General features: G+C 43.2%; 1 protein-coding gene and 1 long non-coding RNA gene across 4 annotated transcripts; both read left to right on the top strand.

Moving 5' to 3' along the window:
• The first annotated feature begins 5,112 nt into the window (after nucleotides 1–5,112).
• On the top strand, nucleotides 5,113–9,072 carry LOC124657924. The gene is made up of 4 exons (XR_006988932.1): nucleotides 5,113–5,647; nucleotides 6,075–6,187; nucleotides 6,284–6,385; nucleotides 6,658–9,072. It is a non-coding gene; the product is annotated as an uncharacterized LOC124657924 (long non-coding RNA).
• A 2,689-nt stretch (nucleotides 9,073–11,761) lies between these two features.
• On the top strand, nucleotides 11,762–18,968 carry LOC124652202 (DNA-binding protein REB1-like). Of its 3 annotated transcripts, XM_047191222.1 has the most exons (11): nucleotides 11,762–11,949; nucleotides 12,278–12,750; nucleotides 12,934–13,482; nucleotides 13,924–14,008; nucleotides 14,242–14,353; nucleotides 15,593–15,705; nucleotides 16,213–16,310; nucleotides 16,484–16,560; nucleotides 16,752–16,826; nucleotides 18,165–18,227; nucleotides 18,715–18,968. In XM_047191222.1, exons 2-11 carry the CDS (start codon nucleotides 12,298–12,300, stop codon nucleotides 18,857–18,859), a joined length of 1,770 nt encoding a protein of 589 aa, XP_047047178.1. In that variant the 5' UTR covers nucleotides 11,762–11,949; nucleotides 12,278–12,297; the 3' UTR covers nucleotides 18,860–18,968. The 3 variants fall into 3 exon arrangements, with proteins under 3 accessions (XP_047047178.1, XP_047047176.1, XP_047047177.1); XM_047191220.1 differs by having other exon boundaries at nucleotides 12,278–13,482; XM_047191221.1 differs by having other exon boundaries at nucleotides 12,269–13,482.
• Nucleotides 18,969–18,996: the final 28 nt, after the last annotated feature.

The raw sequence follows: 18,996 nt of genomic DNA, 5'->3' as shown, positions 1-18,996 counted from the left end.
AATTATGTGGATTACTTTGGTTTTGTACTTTTCTAGCTTACTTGCCACATCAGCGAAATCTCAGATCAAACAGGTCCAAAATAGATCGGCATTGGTGAATTCAGAGTGCCAGCCAATTTCAGGGATTCAAAGCTCAAAGTTTGATTTAACTTTTGCTACGAGTTCAAGTTTTATTTTAGACTTTTCCGAGGAAAACCCTCACCGAACCAAGGAAAATTCGGCCTAAATGGAGCAGGCGGAGGAAACAAAAGGATATTGTGCTCCTACACATTCCTCTCAATGGTGCAAAAATGACACATCGCACATACAAAGGAATTTCTGCTTCCTCCAGTCTAAATTAATTGACTCAACTTTGTCTATATACGGATATACCCAGATGCATTTGTTGACTAGATACATCTATGTCAAGACAAAGTTGAGTTGATTAATATAAACCGGAGGAAGTACCTGGAGTTGTTCTTCTTGTTATCATATCTTCGCCGCAACCATACCGCATGTTGCCACCACCCGCGGCCGCCTCCTTGCCGCCCTACCCTCCTCGATCAACCCCCACGACTGGTCCACCAACGCACCCAACGTTCCTCTAAAGCCCTCCGACCTTTGACTTAGGCGAACCCTACCGCACCCTACACCCTAACACCCCGTCGCATCCCCATCTTCTTCCTCTTCTTCCTCACTGTAGGCGGGGCTACGCGGGATCGATACTATACACTGCATTAATGCCTAATTCAGGAAACATGACCCGAATGCTCACAGATCCATTGCGTCGCAAAACAATGATGGCATTGACCAGTCTAGTTGCAAGCACGGGCAGAAACTACCAGCTAACCTCACATGACCTCCGAGAAGCCACATGTAACCAATATTACAGCTTAGTATGGCACTCTCACCTATCAAAGAACACACATTTATACGTGATCTCGTATGATTCCAATTCCTTCAATCAGGTCCTGCTTCAGGTTCACCTTATCGGTGCCATTCCAAGTCTATGGACAGAATGACGATGGCACCATCTTGGTGCTCGTCTCGCTCTATTACTATTGGTCGATCTAGTGAACGGCATCCCATTTGGTACGATTATTTGAGTTGCTGATTTTTTACATTGGGTGTCCCGAAATTGGTGTTGTTCGGGCTATGTAGCGGAAAAAGAGATTATGTATTCTCGCTGGAATCTATCACACATTATGCTCATAGAGCACCAGAATCAATGACAACAAGAACTCCTCCAGGTGCCTTTGGAGCTCAGCATCACTATCTCAGACTGCCGAAACTTCATTAGCAGAGCCTTTTTCATCTTTCCCCGTCTTTTCATCAGAAAATTTGAGCTTCTAAACGCTATGTTTCGAAGAGAACGGTCAGTTTTAGCTTTGGACACCTAAAAGTAAGTATATGGCATGTGTTTCTTTTGATTTTACTCTCACTTCATTCTTTCAAAAATCATCAGAATGTTTGCTCCAGGAGCTCTAGTAACTAGTATAGAATTCTAGATATGGAATTAACACGTCCCGGTGAAGGTCCAACGGGCTCCAATGGAAATCAAAGAGAATGATGAGGAACATGTTTGGAACGAAGACGTACATTAAAGATGTGCCACTACCTCGTCTGAGTTTGTACAGCTTGCAAGATTTTTTCTACAAGAATAATATCCTCAAGATCATGGGCACCTCGCCATTTGAGCGATAGCATTCCATCAGGTTCCACGAAATCCGCACAGCGCGCCACACAATGCAATCTGTTTCTGCAAACGCAGGCCATCTAGAAGCATGGAAATCGTCGTGTGGCCTAATGTGCATACCAACTGAACTAGCAAATGGGTATGTGTATAACCATGTGCAGCACAAATGCCCATTTCGTTCCCGTTGCCTTCCATTCTTATTCCATCTAATCGACAAAGAATTGAGGTGGCCATATTGATCTCTTGACAAGGAAGAATGAAGTGGTATATAACTATATATATTGAGTCATTGAACCTAGGAGCTTCAGGTACAATTGCGTGTCATAATAATTAATGACAGCCTCAGAGTTTTGGTGGACTTAATTATCACATATCTACTAGAATGTTCCTTGGGCTAGTTTGGGAAAAAAAATAGAAACACGCATAAAAGCATACATCAGCTATACATATATATACCGAAATGACACACCATCGATATGCCCACCGTATGCATTGCCACCTTTATTTGACAAAGGTTTAAGAACGTGTTGAGCTAAGTTTTGAGTTCGAAAGTCACGCAAAATCTATACAATGAAAATTTTGCACATGAATATAAAATTATAGACACACTTTCTAAACCCGCAAAAAGAATATAGATACACATAAAGCACCTCTAAACATAGGTACAACGGGACCTATATGCGTTGCATACTTGTTAGAAAGGTGGCATCAAATGAAAGTTTCAACTAGAAATGCATATACAATGGTAACACTGAAAAGAAGCGTCACCAAGCAGTGCACTATTCTGTTTACCCCCTCTTGGTTCAGAGTTGTGGTTCTCGTACTTGGGTTCTGGCCAATATGATTGAGAGCGCGCCATGATTGAGACCTCACAGTTCATTCCAGTAGTATGGGGTTTAAGGCCTATGCACACAGAATCTGAAATTTAACAAGTGAACCCTGAAATTTACAGGCCTACTGAACCTACCAAATATGCTTGAATCTCACAGCTAGTGAACTCCAGTCTTATCAATCTTATATTCTTGCACCGTTTATTTTGTGTTGCAGTTGTGGGTACCAGACTTATGGATGATGTATTTGTGGATGATGATGCCGTGATGACTTTATTTATAAAACCGGGCCATGGGCCTTATGTTTAATATATTCTTCTAGCAGAGATACATGTTGTACCGGAGCAAACCCCTTGTTTAACATTGAGAAACTTCTGAATCTATGTGCTAATAAGTACTGCAAGGCATCAACTGCATTCTTTTATGTTCTGACGTAACACATACAGGAACCAGGTATCTTCTATTATAGCTGCTTCAAGCATCCTAAAATGTCTGATCAAATATACATCATACAATCCATATCTTCAACAAAATTTCTTAGAATTTGGTGGAGAAACAAAAAAGGAATGTAGAATGCCAACTATAGTTTCAGAAGGTTGAAAAGGGAGATAGACCACCACACTGAATTAACATAATGGATATAACTAGCTGGTGGAAATATTCGCAAAAAAAACTAGCTGGTGGAAATAACAGCAATGGACCAACTCCTGTGGGTTCCCAATCTCGACTCATTCTCCGTGCTGATGGAGGAGATCATTAAGGCTACATCTGCGACAGTCAAGTCGGGTTGCTGGTTGCGACTTGTGCAGAGGATGCCACTGCAGCCACCTGTGGTCCAGGGTTGCAGTGGAAACAAAAAAAAAATAGCCGCTGCCTGTTGGGCGGAACCAGGTGGATATCTCCACCGGCAGCCTTCAAATAGGCGTCGGCAGGGGCGCCGGTACCTCCGTTTGGGGGACGTCGGCACTGCATCCTCTGTTTGGGAGAGCTGTTCCCACACCGGCGCTTCAAAACAGGCGGTTCCGATAGAAGTTTTTTGCATAAACTACATATTATGCTTAGAGTTTCATTTTAATCTCATTCAGGATCGAGGAATGAATAATATTTTCAGTCAAATCCGAGTAAAACATTATTCACTCCTCAACTCCGGATGACATTTGAAACCTGTTTAACTCTAGCCTACTACACTCGGCTCTGTGGAGGTGGACGATCGACCGGAGCTCTCTCCCATGCTCTCTACCCTGCTCCTCCGCCGTTGATCCCCCGCTGCTCTCTCCGCCACAAACTTCAAGTAGGCGGCTCTATCCGCGACCACAGCCTCCTGACGCAACTGCTCCTCCAGCTACTCCCGCCGCCGCCCCGCCTCCTGGAACTCCAGCCACTCCGCCTCCTCGAGCGCCACCCGGTTCTCCTCCTCATGGCGCCGCCGCTCCGCCTCCTGGCGCTGACGCTCCGCCTCCCGTCGCGCCTTCCGCAGCAGCCCCGCCTCCTCCCGCTCCCGCCGCTCCACCTCCTGGCGATGCCGCTCGCCCGCGTCGTAGGCATCTACGGTCGCCGCTAGCGCCGCCTCCTCCCACGCCTCGTACTCTGCGAGCTGCGGGTCCGCCTCCAACACTTCTACGGCCGCCTCTAGCGCCGCCTCATCCCACGAATCCCACATTGTGCTTTTTTCTAGGGTTTTTGCAGCAATGGCGGGGAAGGAGGGATAATATAGACCGCCGGCGAGGCGGGAAACATCCCGCGCGGTGTCGTGGCGGGAGACTTTCCCGCACGGCACCGTGGCGGGAGACTTTCCGGCCAGGCGTCGTGGTGGTAAAATATCCCGCGTGGCGCCCTGGCATCACTGAAAGGCGGCTCCCACACCCAAAAATTTCATCCTCGCAAGGCGCTGGCGCGCCCGATTTACGCTCATGACGAAGGGGACGGCACGGGGTTGCTGGCGATTCTATTGGGCTCAAAAATTGGCCGGCGCCGTTTGGGACGCGCCGGTGCGAGCCTATTTTCGCTCCCGGCTCCCAAATCGCTATCGGGGCCGCTATGGGGGCACCGGTGGGGATGCTCTAATCCAGGTTTTTGGATTTGTTGGAGGTATATATCTTCCAATGTATTGCCATGAGTGCCATGGAGAACAAGTAAGTGCGTGGGTGCTTGGCCTATGCCAGGACGCTCCACGATGGCGTTTTCGTTCGCCGAAGTGCTGCCTCATTGCTTCTTTCGTCTGGCGCATGGTGGTTAAGTGGAGCTAGGCAAGACCATATTTCCTATACCCGCAACACGCTGCTCATGGACCAGAGCATTTTGTGGACCGACCTGTCATTGTATTGTTGTCGTAGAATTTGCTATGATTTCAAGACACCATGTGCTGCGGTCTACGGTGTGGCAGAGGGGTGTGTGCATCAGCACCGCGCTGGTGCTACCCGTTGTGCACTACACATAGGCCCAACCCTGTCGAACGCCCACCTGTCAGTTTCACAGTATGCCTTTTATTCAGTAGCTGTAATTTCCTTCATGTCCACCACACTGCGAGAGAAAACGTGTTCGCTTCCCCTCATTATTATTGGACAGTCTGACGCCTGCTCTACATCGAGCCCCACGCCCATCTCTCTAACTTTCTTTCCTTTCATCTCCTCTCCGGTCTCCATTGGGCGACCTCTCTTTCCCACCTCCGTCACGGCAGCCAACCACTCTCTTCCCTTTCCCCAACGGCTTCACTCTCTCGCACTCGTCTATTACCCAGCGCGCCGCCGCTCCTCACCGTCCCTCCGCCTACAGCTCCTACCCCAACCCCAACACTGACCTTCTGAACCCCAGGTCCACTTGAGGGCGCCGCCCATCCTAGAAGTCGTCCAGTCTTGCCTAGCCCTGGGCGCCTCCTCCATCCCCGACCCTCTTCATCACGTGTGGCGGCCGGGCTTTGCCTCCTCGTCCCTCATCTCTCTAGATCAGCGCGCTCCGACACCACCAAGAGAGGAAAGCGATGGCAAAACAGGAGATTCGGGCAAGAGAGAAGAAAAGAAGAAGCTATGTTGCCTCCATCCACGACCCTCTTTGTCGGGTGCGCCGACTGGTCCGGCTCTGCTTCCTCCACCACAGCTCTACACCCTGACGCCTCTGCCTCCATCAGTACATCCCTCTCTTGCAGGTACTCACACCTCTCTTTCTCCTGATCTGTCTCTTTTTTCCTCTCTCATCTTTGTTTTTGTAGTAGAATCTTTTTTTACTATGCATGCAAAATGTTCGATGAAAATCCAATCAGTCTATAGGGGAATATAAATCCCTTTCATGCCTCGTTACCTATTCAACAATTCCTTTTTTTCAGAAATTTGGATGTGCTATGTGACATGCATGTGCAACCTGCCATTGATCAAATATATGAGTAAATCCCAGGAAGATGTATTTTGTTGGATTGTTTGACATATGGATCACATAATATTTCTCAGATGTAAAGCCCAATTGCTCTAAAAACTATCCAAATTCAGACTTTTGTCTGTGATAATTTTTGAATCAATTTACATCTTATATCTTTCTGATTTCATTTGTACGTTTTACATTTTGTTCTGTATCTACAGATTCACCGAAGAGACGATCAAGGTAAACAGTCCATGAGAGACTCACTGAGTTGGACTTGCGGAGGAGTGTTTCGGGTGGCTTTACTATGATGACCGAATTATAGGAATTTCTGGTATTCCTCTTCATGTCGTATTCAAAGTCGAGCTGAGTGGATGAGCTAAAGCTAAATGGGACTGACACTTGTCTTTTTCTATCTCTTGCGAATCAGACTGTAGGAACAACGGAAAGATTGAAATGTAGTTCTTGGAGGGATATTTGTATGAGCAGCGTATTTCCCATTGTAGTTCTATCTGCGTGGTTTCTTAATACGGTCAGTTACATGTACTTCAGTGTAATCTGCAGAGCCTTGTAGACCATCTATTTGTTATGCAAGTAACCAAAAGTTTCATTTGTAATGATCATACTATACAGATAGCGAATCATCCGAATATTGTCAATAGCAAAGTGATGATGAGATGGTTTTTCATGTTTGCATCATTTCATGGAATTTTAGTGATCCTCGCGAATGTAGTTCCATGCTCCAGTGTTATAGTTGTTTGAATTGCTTGTAGGGTACTCATTTACAAAGTTTTTCCTTGTCAGGATGATGTATGAATTGGCACCAGTGGTCGTCTGGGGTTGGGGCACCGAGTGCGTGTTCTCCGAAGAGGTGATGTCCCCACAGGTAATGGCATGGAGCAGGACAATAAGGTATAAGTGTTGTTGCAGCTGGTTCTAAGTAATTGCTTATGTCCTGCAACTTTTGTATGGTTTGGTTTTCCTTCCATTCTATGGCTTCTACAATACAACATTTTTTCTACAAGTGAGTTCACTTTGTTGCTTGCTGCAATCGCTTGTGAGTTATTCTGTTCTGGTGTAGCTTAAATGGAGGTCAGCTACTATATCAAATTTAAGACCTTATTTAGTTTCAGAGATTATTTCACCGTCTGATGGATGGGTTAGTACAACTAGACAAATCGTAGAGCCTCTTTCTGGACTAATTGGCGGATTGTTTAATGTGGCAATGCTTCAATCTATAAAGTTATTTGGTGACAAACATGGTGCAGTCTACAAAGAAGGGATCAGAAGATTATTGAGGAAGCACCAGATGAAAGGATTTATTACCTGACAAAGCACTGGATTTTTTTTCTTTGAACAAAATAACATTTTGTGTTTTCCATTTGTATATTCTCTGCAGCCAAATGTGCCAACGGAGTTTTGGACTCGTATTGTTGAAGCTGCTTTAACTGCTACAAAGGTGATATATTTGATACTTTCACACATTATTGTATGCTATGGTTTAAGATATAGATTTAATGTTCTTATGAGCTATTTCTCTATTCTCCACACCAGTAGTGTAGGGACCAAGCTATACAACCTTTTCTTACATCATACAAATGGAAAATATGCAAGCAAATTATTCCATTTATTGAGTGTATTTCAAGATTCCGGTTTTCTTTTTACCTATTTATAAAGTGGGGTTCATTAACTTTTTAGGAAGCAGTATTGAACTTAACACTTGCAAACTACCTACTTGGTTTCTTGTACAATAACATCAAATATTTGCTTTTTTTCACTAAACTTTCGATACTAGATTAGGTTTGGTAAGTTTTGAAATCTTTGCAATAGGATTGTTATATCTTTGCAACTTTACCACTTCATATTCTTTTTGTTTCCCACTTCAACCAATGCTTCCAAGTAACAGAACATTCAGATTCAGGTATGGTATCTTTTCCCCAGTGTTTTATTTATTTTGCAGTACATTTTATTCATATACAACAACTTGTTAGAAAGTTTTGGGTCAAGGGTTGGTAGCAGTATGGTAGTGCAAATATGATGTATTGCATCCTGAACTAGAGATTACATAGGTTTTCAGTTAACATGTCAACTCAAGTAGGCTGATTGATCAAACTATATTGTTCATCCGTCCTTGTCCATAGTAAACTGGCAGAAAAGAGCTGCCAGTACACACATGTTAATTCATTAAGTGCACTACTATACTTTTGTGAATAAAATCATGCATTGTTACTTAAAGACATAACCAATAATATTTAGTTTGTGTGGAAATATACCAGAGTTGATACATGGAATTTACTTATAATGAAGAAGTCAATATAATGAAATCTTCATATCATGTAGTCACATCTTTCCATCTGCAGTAAAACATGACATTGTGTTTCACTTCCTTATGGATTTTTACTTCGTGTAGGCTACTATAGTGGTTAACCCGAAGCCTTCCCTCAACAACCTGACATGGAATCCTGTTATTGCCAAACTGAAGTGGGTATAGAGTTCTACTATTTCCTTGTGATGTATTTATTTTTTCAAAATCCCTTTGCCATTAGTGATACTGCATTAACTTCTATGAAATATTCAATACGACTAGAAATTTTACCACAGGACCTTCGAAAATTTTCTACTGAATCCTAGATTACGTTAAAGAAAACAGAGCATTAAGGAGACATTGATAGTTGATCAAGTTACTGCTTAATTAAGTTAGTGCTTCATTACCTGACAATTTGAACATGAGGAGAAGCTGCTCTCCATTCCGGTGCTCCTTTGTTTCAGTTGCACAATACATATTTTCGATATTGATGATGGCACTGAATCACTGATCAGAGCATGCTTGCAAGCCAGAGTAGCAGGAGATGGCGAGAGGAAGCTAAAGAGGCAAAAGCAGAGAGGAAATAGCAGTGGAGAAGAGAGCAGGGAACTGGGTGGAGCTAGGAGGGGGAGGGAGGCGCAACGCCGATGGCTATGTTTGTTTCGGTGTACATTTTACTTGGTCACAGAACTGCTAATGCCCCTTGGTCTGTCATAATGTACAACTATGTAGTGTCACGTATTGTGTCTTCTTGGTACCAACTTTCTTATTATGCTATCGGTTATTGTGTAGTTTGCATACAAATACTATTGTGCATCATTTCCTGTACAATTTTTTTGCTCTGAACACTGAAGCGGTTTATCAGTGAAGATGATTGTGCTGGACCGGCGGTTGCCCGGTTTCTCCCTGGTGGGTGGGTTCTTAAGTGGATTTCAACTGTATATGTTTCTCACATAACTTCAGCAGACTATAGGTCTCAGAAATTCTGTAAGGTTGATCAACATGCAACTACACATTGATTGATTCACTTTTCTGTGCTCTAAAGCACTCATTGATACAAGTAATCTAGATGGATTCTTTGCTTGTCCAGATAAACATGTTGGATAATACTTATATCTCGGGAAGTAAACTTCTATACAGAAAAAAAAAACTGGATAACATGCAATGCACACTCAGCTGCTCACCAAAATTGCTTGCTTATTTTCATCGACAGCAGGCGATAGAGTGGAATTGTGCATACCAGGATTGGACTGCAGATGACCGGTGAGGAGGCCCCATGGGGCGCCCCAACCACTAGTGTAGATTAATATTCGTCCATGGGTCTAGAGAAATAGACTGATCCTATTGATGTGGTGGTGGTACATCAAAAGAGCTCACGAAAACAAACTAAGAACTACTAACCGAACAAGTGACCAAACTATAGACTAGGTACCTAATTTAGAACTGCCCCTAAGAACGTATATGCAAGCATTCGAAGTACATAGGGTCACCAAGCACTGAACTATATGTGATTGAGTTAAACAATCTCCCCGACGGCCCTGAAGACTATTGGGCCATCATTTATGAAAATGAGCTCCCAATCGGCGCTATCAAATCACTGCTGGCAGGTGGCCCAAAACTTTGTCCAACACTCCTGCGCTGGACCCGATCTATATGGTCCAGCCTAGGGGTGCCGGCACGCAGGAGCGGAGCCAGAAATAGCCTAGGCTTGGTGCTAATACTGGCCTAGTGTTGCTAATTAGCTAGGCATTTTATGTTTGTAACCTTGAAACTGAAGACAGACCCGTTGTAGTGTAGCTGTTGGGCCGGTGCTGCGCTGTCGCAGAGTGATTCCTCTTGCTGGGCCGGTGTAACCTGACATTCAACAACGTTCTTGAAACTGTTGAGCCGTTTGAGAGAGTCTCAAAAATTAAGAGCAACTGGCCGGCCGGATGCTTAGAAGGAAATATGTGTCCTCATAAATCCCCAAACTAAATAGACCCATTATCTCTAGGTGATTGTAAAGTTTATGTAAACTCTTCATGAGTAGAGCCACATTTCGCCGTCGTTGCAGATTACTAATGCCTAAACCACAGTGTTTATTACTTTTGCAACCTGAAACCCCCGCAGCCAAAGGTTGTTATTTCTTAGTGAGATCATGCCCCCTCCAGAGCATAAGTCTGCTGTATTAATAAAGTTGCTCAACCAGTAAAGACATGTAGCAAGTAAATATGTGGATTTGCCGTCCTCTCGATTGTATCTATTCTGCCATTTCCATGTGAAAGACCCTTCTTGCTTGGCTGTCGGAATAGATGTAAATCAGGCACCTTGTTCTTCCGTTCTGTCTCCGTCACACAAGCGAGCTGCCGCTGTTTACCGTTCAAAATAATGGAGAGTCGTTATCTGTTTCCTAGACACTCCGTGTGGTACTACGGTGTTTCTTGCCCAAGTGGAAATATCGCTCCCTTTACCTTCCATTCCCATTGCAGTCTCCGTCGGCAACTAACTGTTTAAAACTGTGTAAAATTTAAATCTATAGACGAATCACTGGGACTAAGTGCCGCATGAGAGATGGGCGAGGGATGTCGATATATATACAGATCAGGATTTCTTTTTCAGGTTTGGTAATCCTAGCTGGTGTAGATCCAGTCACGATGCTTGTGCAGGCGCAGATCCAGGATTGTTTTTTTGTTGTTGTTGAGGAAACCGTGGCAGGCATAAGGATGGCAATGGAGCGGGTTTGGACGGATATAGGAAAACCAGATCCATGCCCAAATCCATCAGCCTCGCTCTGCCCCGCCCACGAAAGTATCCGTGGGCATGGATGTCGCTCCAAATCCAAATCCGATGGATACCGGATATCCATGGATATCCATACCCATAAAATTTGAGTACCATTTCGAGCAATATTTCACTTGCATTTCATCAATAATAAGCTAACATGAATATTTTGGCAGCATTTCGATATTATTTCAGTAGCATTTCAGCCGTAATTATGTCGAAACTTCATAGGAATATCAAAGCAACAATATATCACATTATCGAGGAGGCGGAGCAATCAACGAAGATCCACAGTCAATGCGACCGGTGGAAGCCCTACCAGCACAAGGCGATTCCGTGATTATTTAGAGTATAAAATCATTAAGGCTTAAATTAAGGGTTTGGTGATTTGGGCCTGAAAAGGACAGCCAATCATAGGTAAAATCGCATGTGTCACTGACATGTGGGTTCCACATGTCAGTTGGATATCCATCGAATATCCATGGAGCAAAAGCTCTGCCCGTGCCCACTCCATGAATTATCGGATATCTGCCCCATGAAATCCGTGGACACAATCAACCCTCCATACCCGTGCCCGGTGGGTCGAATATCCGTGGATACCCGGATCCGTGGATAAAATTGCCATCATGAGGCAGGCATCTGACTGAGAGACCCTCACAGTTTTACTAGTGGGCTGCAAGGCCCACATTTGGCTCATTTACTGAGAACGACACGCACGCACGGTCAAGCCGTGGCGGCCCTATAGATGGAAAGCAACCATTAGGTCCGGTTCGTTCCGTTGGCCCGCTGGCCTTTTGATACCTACCATTAGGGTAACGCTGCCGCCGCAGAGAGTACGCCGCAATCCGCCGGCCGCTGGGATGCGCCTGAGCTCGTCGGAGTAGAGGCTCGGCTCCTCGCCGCTGGGACGCGCTCGCATATCCTCGCCTGCCACCGGCTCCTCCACCCTCTGCTGCTACTGTCCCCGCCCATCTGCAGGCAGGTCGTCCCTGCTGTTGGAGCAGGATAAGACGCCGGTCACCGGAACGCAGGTAAAGCGCCCGCAACTGGAAGCTTGTCGGTGATTGGCCTATTTTGTTGCACTTTATTTATCCTCTGTGATCACCTTTGGCCTTTGCTCATTCTCCCCGTCGATCAAAACTCAAAAGCAAAGAAGCTATTCTAGTCTAGTCTAGTCTAGTCTAGTCTAGTCTAGTCTAGTCTAGTATGCAATCCAAAATCTTCCCCTAGGCTTCTTATTGGCTTCTGTCAACATCACACAGGAGCAGTAGATTTTTCTCTCTAGTGGCCGGCCGGCCGGCGGCCTCGTCGTCTGCTCTCTGAATCTGCACTGCACAACTTACTTTTTAGGTGACACAGGTGCGGAAACTTCTGGCTTGATGGAGGCAGAGCCCTGTTCAGAGCTTGCTGGTGGCGATATGAGGAAAGACAATGTAAAGAAAGACAAGAAGAAAAAGAAAGAGGGGAAGAGGAAAGAAGCTGAGACGAAAGGGCAGGAGCAGACATCTGACGCTGCTGTTGAAGATTTGGCAGCAGAGAGCTACGAGGTTGAGGGGAAACAATCTAGCAAGTCGAAGAAGAGCAAACACAAGCGTAGCGATGCTGGCGAGGATTCCGCTGGTGATCGAGTTGTGCCAGAAGAAGCTAAGAAGAGAAAGAAGGACCATCCAGTTGTGCGGGAAGAGAGCAGCCGGAAGCGGACACTTGATCGTACTGTTGAAAATTCAGTGGTCGAAAGAGATGGGGTTGAGGGAAAGAAATCTAGCAAGTCAAAGAAGAGCAAACACAAGGATACTGATGCTGGTGATGCTTCTGCTGCCGATCAAGTTGTGGTAAAAGAAGATAAAAGAGAGAAGAAGCATCCAGTTGTGCTGGAAGAGAGCAGTCAGAAGGAGACACTTGATACTACTGCTGAAAATTCAGTGGAAGAAAGAGATGGGGTTGAGGGGAAGCAATGTAGCAAGTCAAAGAAGAGCAAACACAAGGATAATAATACTGCTGCCGATCAAGTTGTGGCAAATGAAGATAAGAAGAGAAAGAAGAAGCATCCAGTTGTGCTGGAAAAGAGCAGCCAAACCAAAAATACTAGCAAAGATGAGAATGGAGAGATCAAGGAGAGAGGAAAGGAAGGCGATAAATCCAGTCCAGAACTTAGTGAGAATGTATCTGCTGGGAGAGCGGAGGCTGAAGTAGATGGTAAGAATGATAGGAAGAAAAAGAAGAGCAAGGATGGAACGCGAGATGGAATAAAGGAGAAAGTAAAGGCAGCTCAGTCAAAGAACAAGGGCAAGCGGGTGAGCTTTGCTGATACCACGGAAGTGTTCAGAACTGAAGCTGGTGATGGTGAGGGGAACGAAGGAGGAAAAAAGAAAAAGAAAAAGGCAGCTCAGTTAAAGAACAAGGGTAAGCGTGTGAGCTTTGCTGATTCTGAGGAGGTGTTTGGCATCGGAGGTGGCGACAATGGAGAAGGTGGGAGCAGTGATGAATCTAAATTTGTGCATGGACAGAGGTTTAGCCCAGAGGAAAACGCCACCCTCATGGAAGCTATAAGGGATTTTATAGAGGTTTCATCTCGTGTTTTAATTTTTTTTTTTTGCATTTGTGTCATAATGAACAAACTTAAATTGAATGGAAGCTATGCCCCTGACATGATGGTGTGAGACAAGAGTACTTCATCATTTAGATGGATAATTTTTCTTGAACTTCAAATTATTGTTTGCAATTTGCAACTGTGTGTTCTTTCAATTTGATCCAACAATCATCAAGTATATTTTAATTTATTTTGTCCAAATGTGTACAGAATTAGCTTCTACAAGTCTATATTGACCTAATCTTGGAGTTAAATTGATTTTAATTTTGCGCAAATGTTGCACTAATATTCTGTTTCACTCTCTTCCCACCCTCTATCGATTGATATTTACATTTTTATCTACAACTAAACTCGCTCGTGATTGTAAATGCCATGCCCATCATATTTGATTTTTTTGCTGTGTTTCTTATTTTAGATGAAGCAATTGGGAGAGAAAGGCTTTGAGATGATTCAGTCTTCTCGTAAACACAAAGAGCTCAGGGGTTGTTGGTATGTTATAGGTAAGACGAAAATATCTGGAGCTAAGCTCGTCAATGTTTTCTCCTCATATTCGCTTGCCTTTGTGTCTTGCCTTTGTGTAATAACGTCAGTTAAGCATCTAACCTCTATGAACAGTCTTTCTTGAGACTCGCCATTTCACTTTGAATTTCCAAGCAATCCAAATTTCATCTCTTAGCCTGGCCTGGATAGCAGAAACTTATCATTGTTAATCATTGATGCACATTCTTTGCAGGGAAATGTTTACCCCATAGACCTCACCAAGCCATATACAGCCGGGCACGTGTATTACTCAGTAGGAGTGATCAACGTAAATGGACACAAGAAGAAAAAGAGCATATTCGGCGGTACCATACTTTCCTTTTGCTGAAATAAAATTATATTTATTATCTGCATTACCTTATTTACTCCATTGTCTTTACTATTAAAAAGTAATCATATTTTTGTCCATTGTGTTTTGAAATAAATTAATGTTTGCTGCTACTTAGCAGTATGTCTTCACTCCTATTAAAGATGTCAATTGGTGACGGTTGTCCATTGACCTCGTCCCTTCCTGGTGTTTATACCATTTGCTTGGTGGTTACGTGTGCCACCAAAGTTGGATAGAACAACCCGCAAGTGCCACTAATATATTAGCTAACTGACTTTAGCTAGTGCTTATCTGTAGCAAACCATAAATAATCAAGAAAATAGTTAATTGCGTGAACTTATATTTATGTATCTTTGGTGCGTGTTGTCTTATGTTTAATATGCATAGTTTGCCGATCTCATAGAAAAGTTACTTGATACATAGTTCGTGGTTCCTGATATGATAAAATAGGGTTCTCCTGTCAGACAGTTCACAAACCCGATAATTCTGGTGTATAGAAGTTGATTTGCATGCATTAGTTTTCCTTTGCAACTGATATAAATGTGAGTATTTAGGAGTTGAAAAATTGAAAAGGAAGGTACAGGTTTGTTTTGCCAGCCTGGCTCTGCTGCTTCAGTAGCTAATGCAATTTTTCCATGTCACTGCTTGGGCTTCTTATTGCTGCCACCACTGTCTCGATCTATCTACTTTGGCTCACCATCCCACACCCACTTCCTTCAAGCAACTGTCCCTAATCTTCTTAGATGACAGCCCTCTCTTCTAGTTCCAGACGAAGGGGAATGAAGATATGCTTGATCAACAGGGCCAACGGTGTCCTGATCTGTTAGTCATTGAAGCGAGATCTGATGATGACAAAGGTTAGTTGTATTGGTGAGGGTGGTGGCTGGTGTAAATCTCTCATGGCATCATCACCATCAGAATGCACCCCTGTTATCAAGCAACGATATGGGATTGCCTGCCACTCCCCACAAATTAAATTTTGCACCAGCCCATATCAGATCATGGTGGATCATGAATGAGATAGTGCGGTGGAGATTGCTGTTTGCCCTGCTGCGAGTTGGATACTATGATTTAGACTTTGTTGTACCTTGTGAAGTTCATCAATACATCTCTCTTACATGTAGCATACTTTTTGATATTTGTTATTGAGAAAAGTTCCAGTATGCCTTGCTGTTGCTTCATGTAATTAAGATTAGATCACTTCATTATGATGCAGGTTTGTCCAAAATAATGGCACAGAGTGGAAGACATTGGCACGTGAACTTGGGAAGTGTGATATCCATGTAAAAGATACTTGGAGAAGAATAAAATCTGAGAACTTGAAAAAAGGTGCCGGTTGCTACCAAATTCTATCATATTATACCTAATTTTTCTGTTTCAAACTTTAATTATTTCAGCACATGTTTAGCAAATATGCACATGTTTAGCTTAAAGATGCACATGTTTATTTTCTCACAGTGGATAACTCTTTTGCATAGTATTTTTATTTTTATTTTCCGGGTATGTTTTTTCTCACTGTCATTCTGTCACACTCGGGTATTGGTCATGTTGAAGTATAATTATAGCAGTAGCTGAGCCCAACTCTGCATACTACTAGTTAATATTTGGTGCAGGCATGGAATATGCAACAGCAACAAACCTCACATATTTGCTTAGTGCTAATATTGAAATTACTGAAAAAATAGTTCACCATTGTAAGTTGGGTGCTAATACGGCTCCACAGTCATAAACTTTATGTAGATGATTATTTTCCAGTTTTAAGTTGTTGAGTGTCAGTTAAACATATGGAAAGTTCGTCCACGAGATAAGTGCCTTCTTTGACTGGTATTTCTTCAGGACATTGGACACAGGATGAGCATCAAAAGCTATTCGATATGGTGAACCTTGACTTGCGTATAAAAGCTCATCAAATAAAAGATCCCGATAATCGGAAGGTTTGTAATTTACCACTGTTGTTGGTATTGTGTATTTCAGTCCAGTTTTATTGGTCTGAACTGTGTTTATTTTATACTCCGTTCTAGCTTCCATGTTTCTAGCAGTTCATATTGCTGAATGACATAAATCATGATTGAATCTGATGAGTTGGTTTACTTATTGTCCGTGACAGCTTAGGGATAACATTTCCTGGGAGGAAATCAGTGATAAATTAACCACCCGTAATCACAAGAATTGCTGCATGAAGTGGTTAGTACTTCTGTTTGCTACTACAGCTTTGTTTTCTCACTCAATCTGTAGTAAACGATTTGTACATTGCATTGTTTAGTGCACGCCATTGTTTCCCATCCTGTGTGTGTCTATATGCAATTATGCATGTACACGGTTACTCTTGCATGGAAGTTATATGTTGGCACCACTAATTTCCGGTGCACTTTCAGGTACAATACATTAGCATCTCCGATGGTTAGGAAAGGAATCTGGGCAGATGTTGATGATTATCTAATGGTGGAAGCGTAAGTTTGTACTCTTATGGCAATTGTTTTTTCACCATTGACACTGCATCTTATTTGTATCTGAGTTACAAAAAAAAGTTGTTAATAAGAGTAGGCTGTAGCGTACGCAAGTTCCGGTCCATAAACTTATTTCTTCAGTAATTCCCAAAGTTATGGACGCATGGTTGATGCTAATAGTGCTCTGGTCTACATAGTACCATGAAGGCGTGAACTTTAGAATTAGGGACTTCAGTGTAATGCATATGTTCCATGGTCATGTTTATGTTGCTTTTTTGCTTGGTCAAGCCGTCTATGTTTCTGTTGTACAGGCCTACAGGGTCACAACTCACGACGTAATGAGGACAGATTGAAATCCAATAATTCCCCCCTCTCTATTTTTGGTAGCTTGCACCAGGTTTAACTTCCATTGTAGGCTTTGTTTGGTTGTAAACTAACATTCCATGGAAAGTTCTGGGCTGTAGAGGCTCTTAGGATCTGTTTGATTTGTGTTCCCAACTCACCATAGCAAAATATTGGTCATGCTGATTGATGTGCCACTTGTTTGGTTTGTTTCCATTTATTTGGCTGCCTATGTCCCTTGTAGTGTTTCCTTCACAAATCGTTGCCAAAATTTTGGCAACCACAGGGTGGCAGAATTATTGGCGTTCCATTATTGGCAGGGCTTGATGTGCACGAACCAAACGCACCCTTAGTTATCAAAGTGTGATGACTTTTTCTGTTTTATTTCTTGAACTAAAAGAGATCATCTCTGGCTCATTTACAACAATAAACAGTAGGATTGAGTCAATGTTGCTGTAAGCCTGCGGGTCTAATGTTTAGGTAGTCATCTGAGCACCCAGTTGTGGTCATCTATGTCTCCCGCAAAAGGAAGTTATGCCATTATTGGAATTTCGAGTTGATTTGTTCTGGCTTGTTTTTGCATTGAGAATTGTGGAGTTGTCCTTGATTGGGGAAGATTTCTATCCCCCCCCCTGAGGTCTTGCCAGGTAGCATAATATACTGTATCCATCTTACACAGTTTCATATTTTCACCTAATTTGCACATAAGCTTCAACACAACAGAACACAAGTCTTTTACTTCTCTCTTGACGTGCTAGTAGCCTAGGAGAGTTGGTTGGAATCTGTATATGCACAAAACATGATTTTGATAGGAGAACTTTTAGAGGCCATCATACACTCTTATTGATTGTCGAGTTGTTCATTGCTATTGATTTGCATTGCAGTTGAAGTTATAGTGTATTGAAAAGGATATGTTTGATTTTTTTCACATATGTTTAAGCGTCTTGTCATGAAAACAGCGTATACTCCATGTGCTAATTTCTTAACAAAATAAAACAGGCTCCAGAAGGATGATGCTGTTTGCGTCGAAGATGTCGATTGGGACAGCCTTCTCGATCACAGGTGAGCGTTGCTGCTAATTTAGCTCACAGCCTTCAACTTCACCATGTTCCTAATCACACAGTAGTATGGTGAACTTACCGAATTTTATTTTTACGAGTCAATCAAGTTCATGTTGACTTCAAGAGTCCCAAACATTCGAATGCATTATGATCAAACTAAGATGGCCTTGTTGTTGGAGTAAATAATATTTGCTTTGAAGGATATGAAGCAAAAGCCAACGTCTTTACCCTTAACATTTGAAGAGTTTGCTAACAGAGCTATTGGCTTTGTTTATTGAGATACTATAACATTAGGTAAATGGACAATAATAGCTAGGGATAGTGTGCGGTTGGATCATGCACATAGTTCAGTAAATCCCGTCGGTAATCCTGACATACACTAGCACTTGTTACTTTCTTTGTTCTGTGTTGTGTATTCCAAAAGAAACGAATTGTGTTACTATCTTTCCTTTTGGTTGTAATAAACTGGGGTGTTTCCCTCTGCTCAGATCTGGTGAAGTCTGCCGCCAAAGATGGAACCAGATAGTCCGTGGCATTGGCGGCCACAGGGAGAAGCCTTTCATCGAGCAGGTTGAGGTGTTGTCCAGGCGCTACTGCCCGGAGATGATCGAGTACAGGCAACCGCGGGAATGATCGCCCACCCTGTCAAAGCTGTATGCCCCTTGACAAAGGGGCGTGATCTGTCTGATATCCTGCATGTTAGCGAGCATGTGTTGTCGCCTGAAAAATGTGGGATTTATGAGATGTGCATGGTTTCTTACTTACCAGCT

The sequence above is a fragment of the Lolium rigidum genome, chromosome 5 (genome assembly GCF_022539505.1).
Source record: "Lolium rigidum isolate FL_2022 chromosome 5, APGP_CSIRO_Lrig_0.1, whole genome shotgun sequence".
In the NCBI taxonomy this organism is placed as follows: domain Eukaryota; kingdom Viridiplantae; phylum Streptophyta; class Magnoliopsida; order Poales; family Poaceae; genus Lolium; species Lolium rigidum.
The sequence above is the reverse complement of the archived record's forward strand: the minus strand, read 5'-3'. Positions and strand labels throughout refer to the sequence as shown.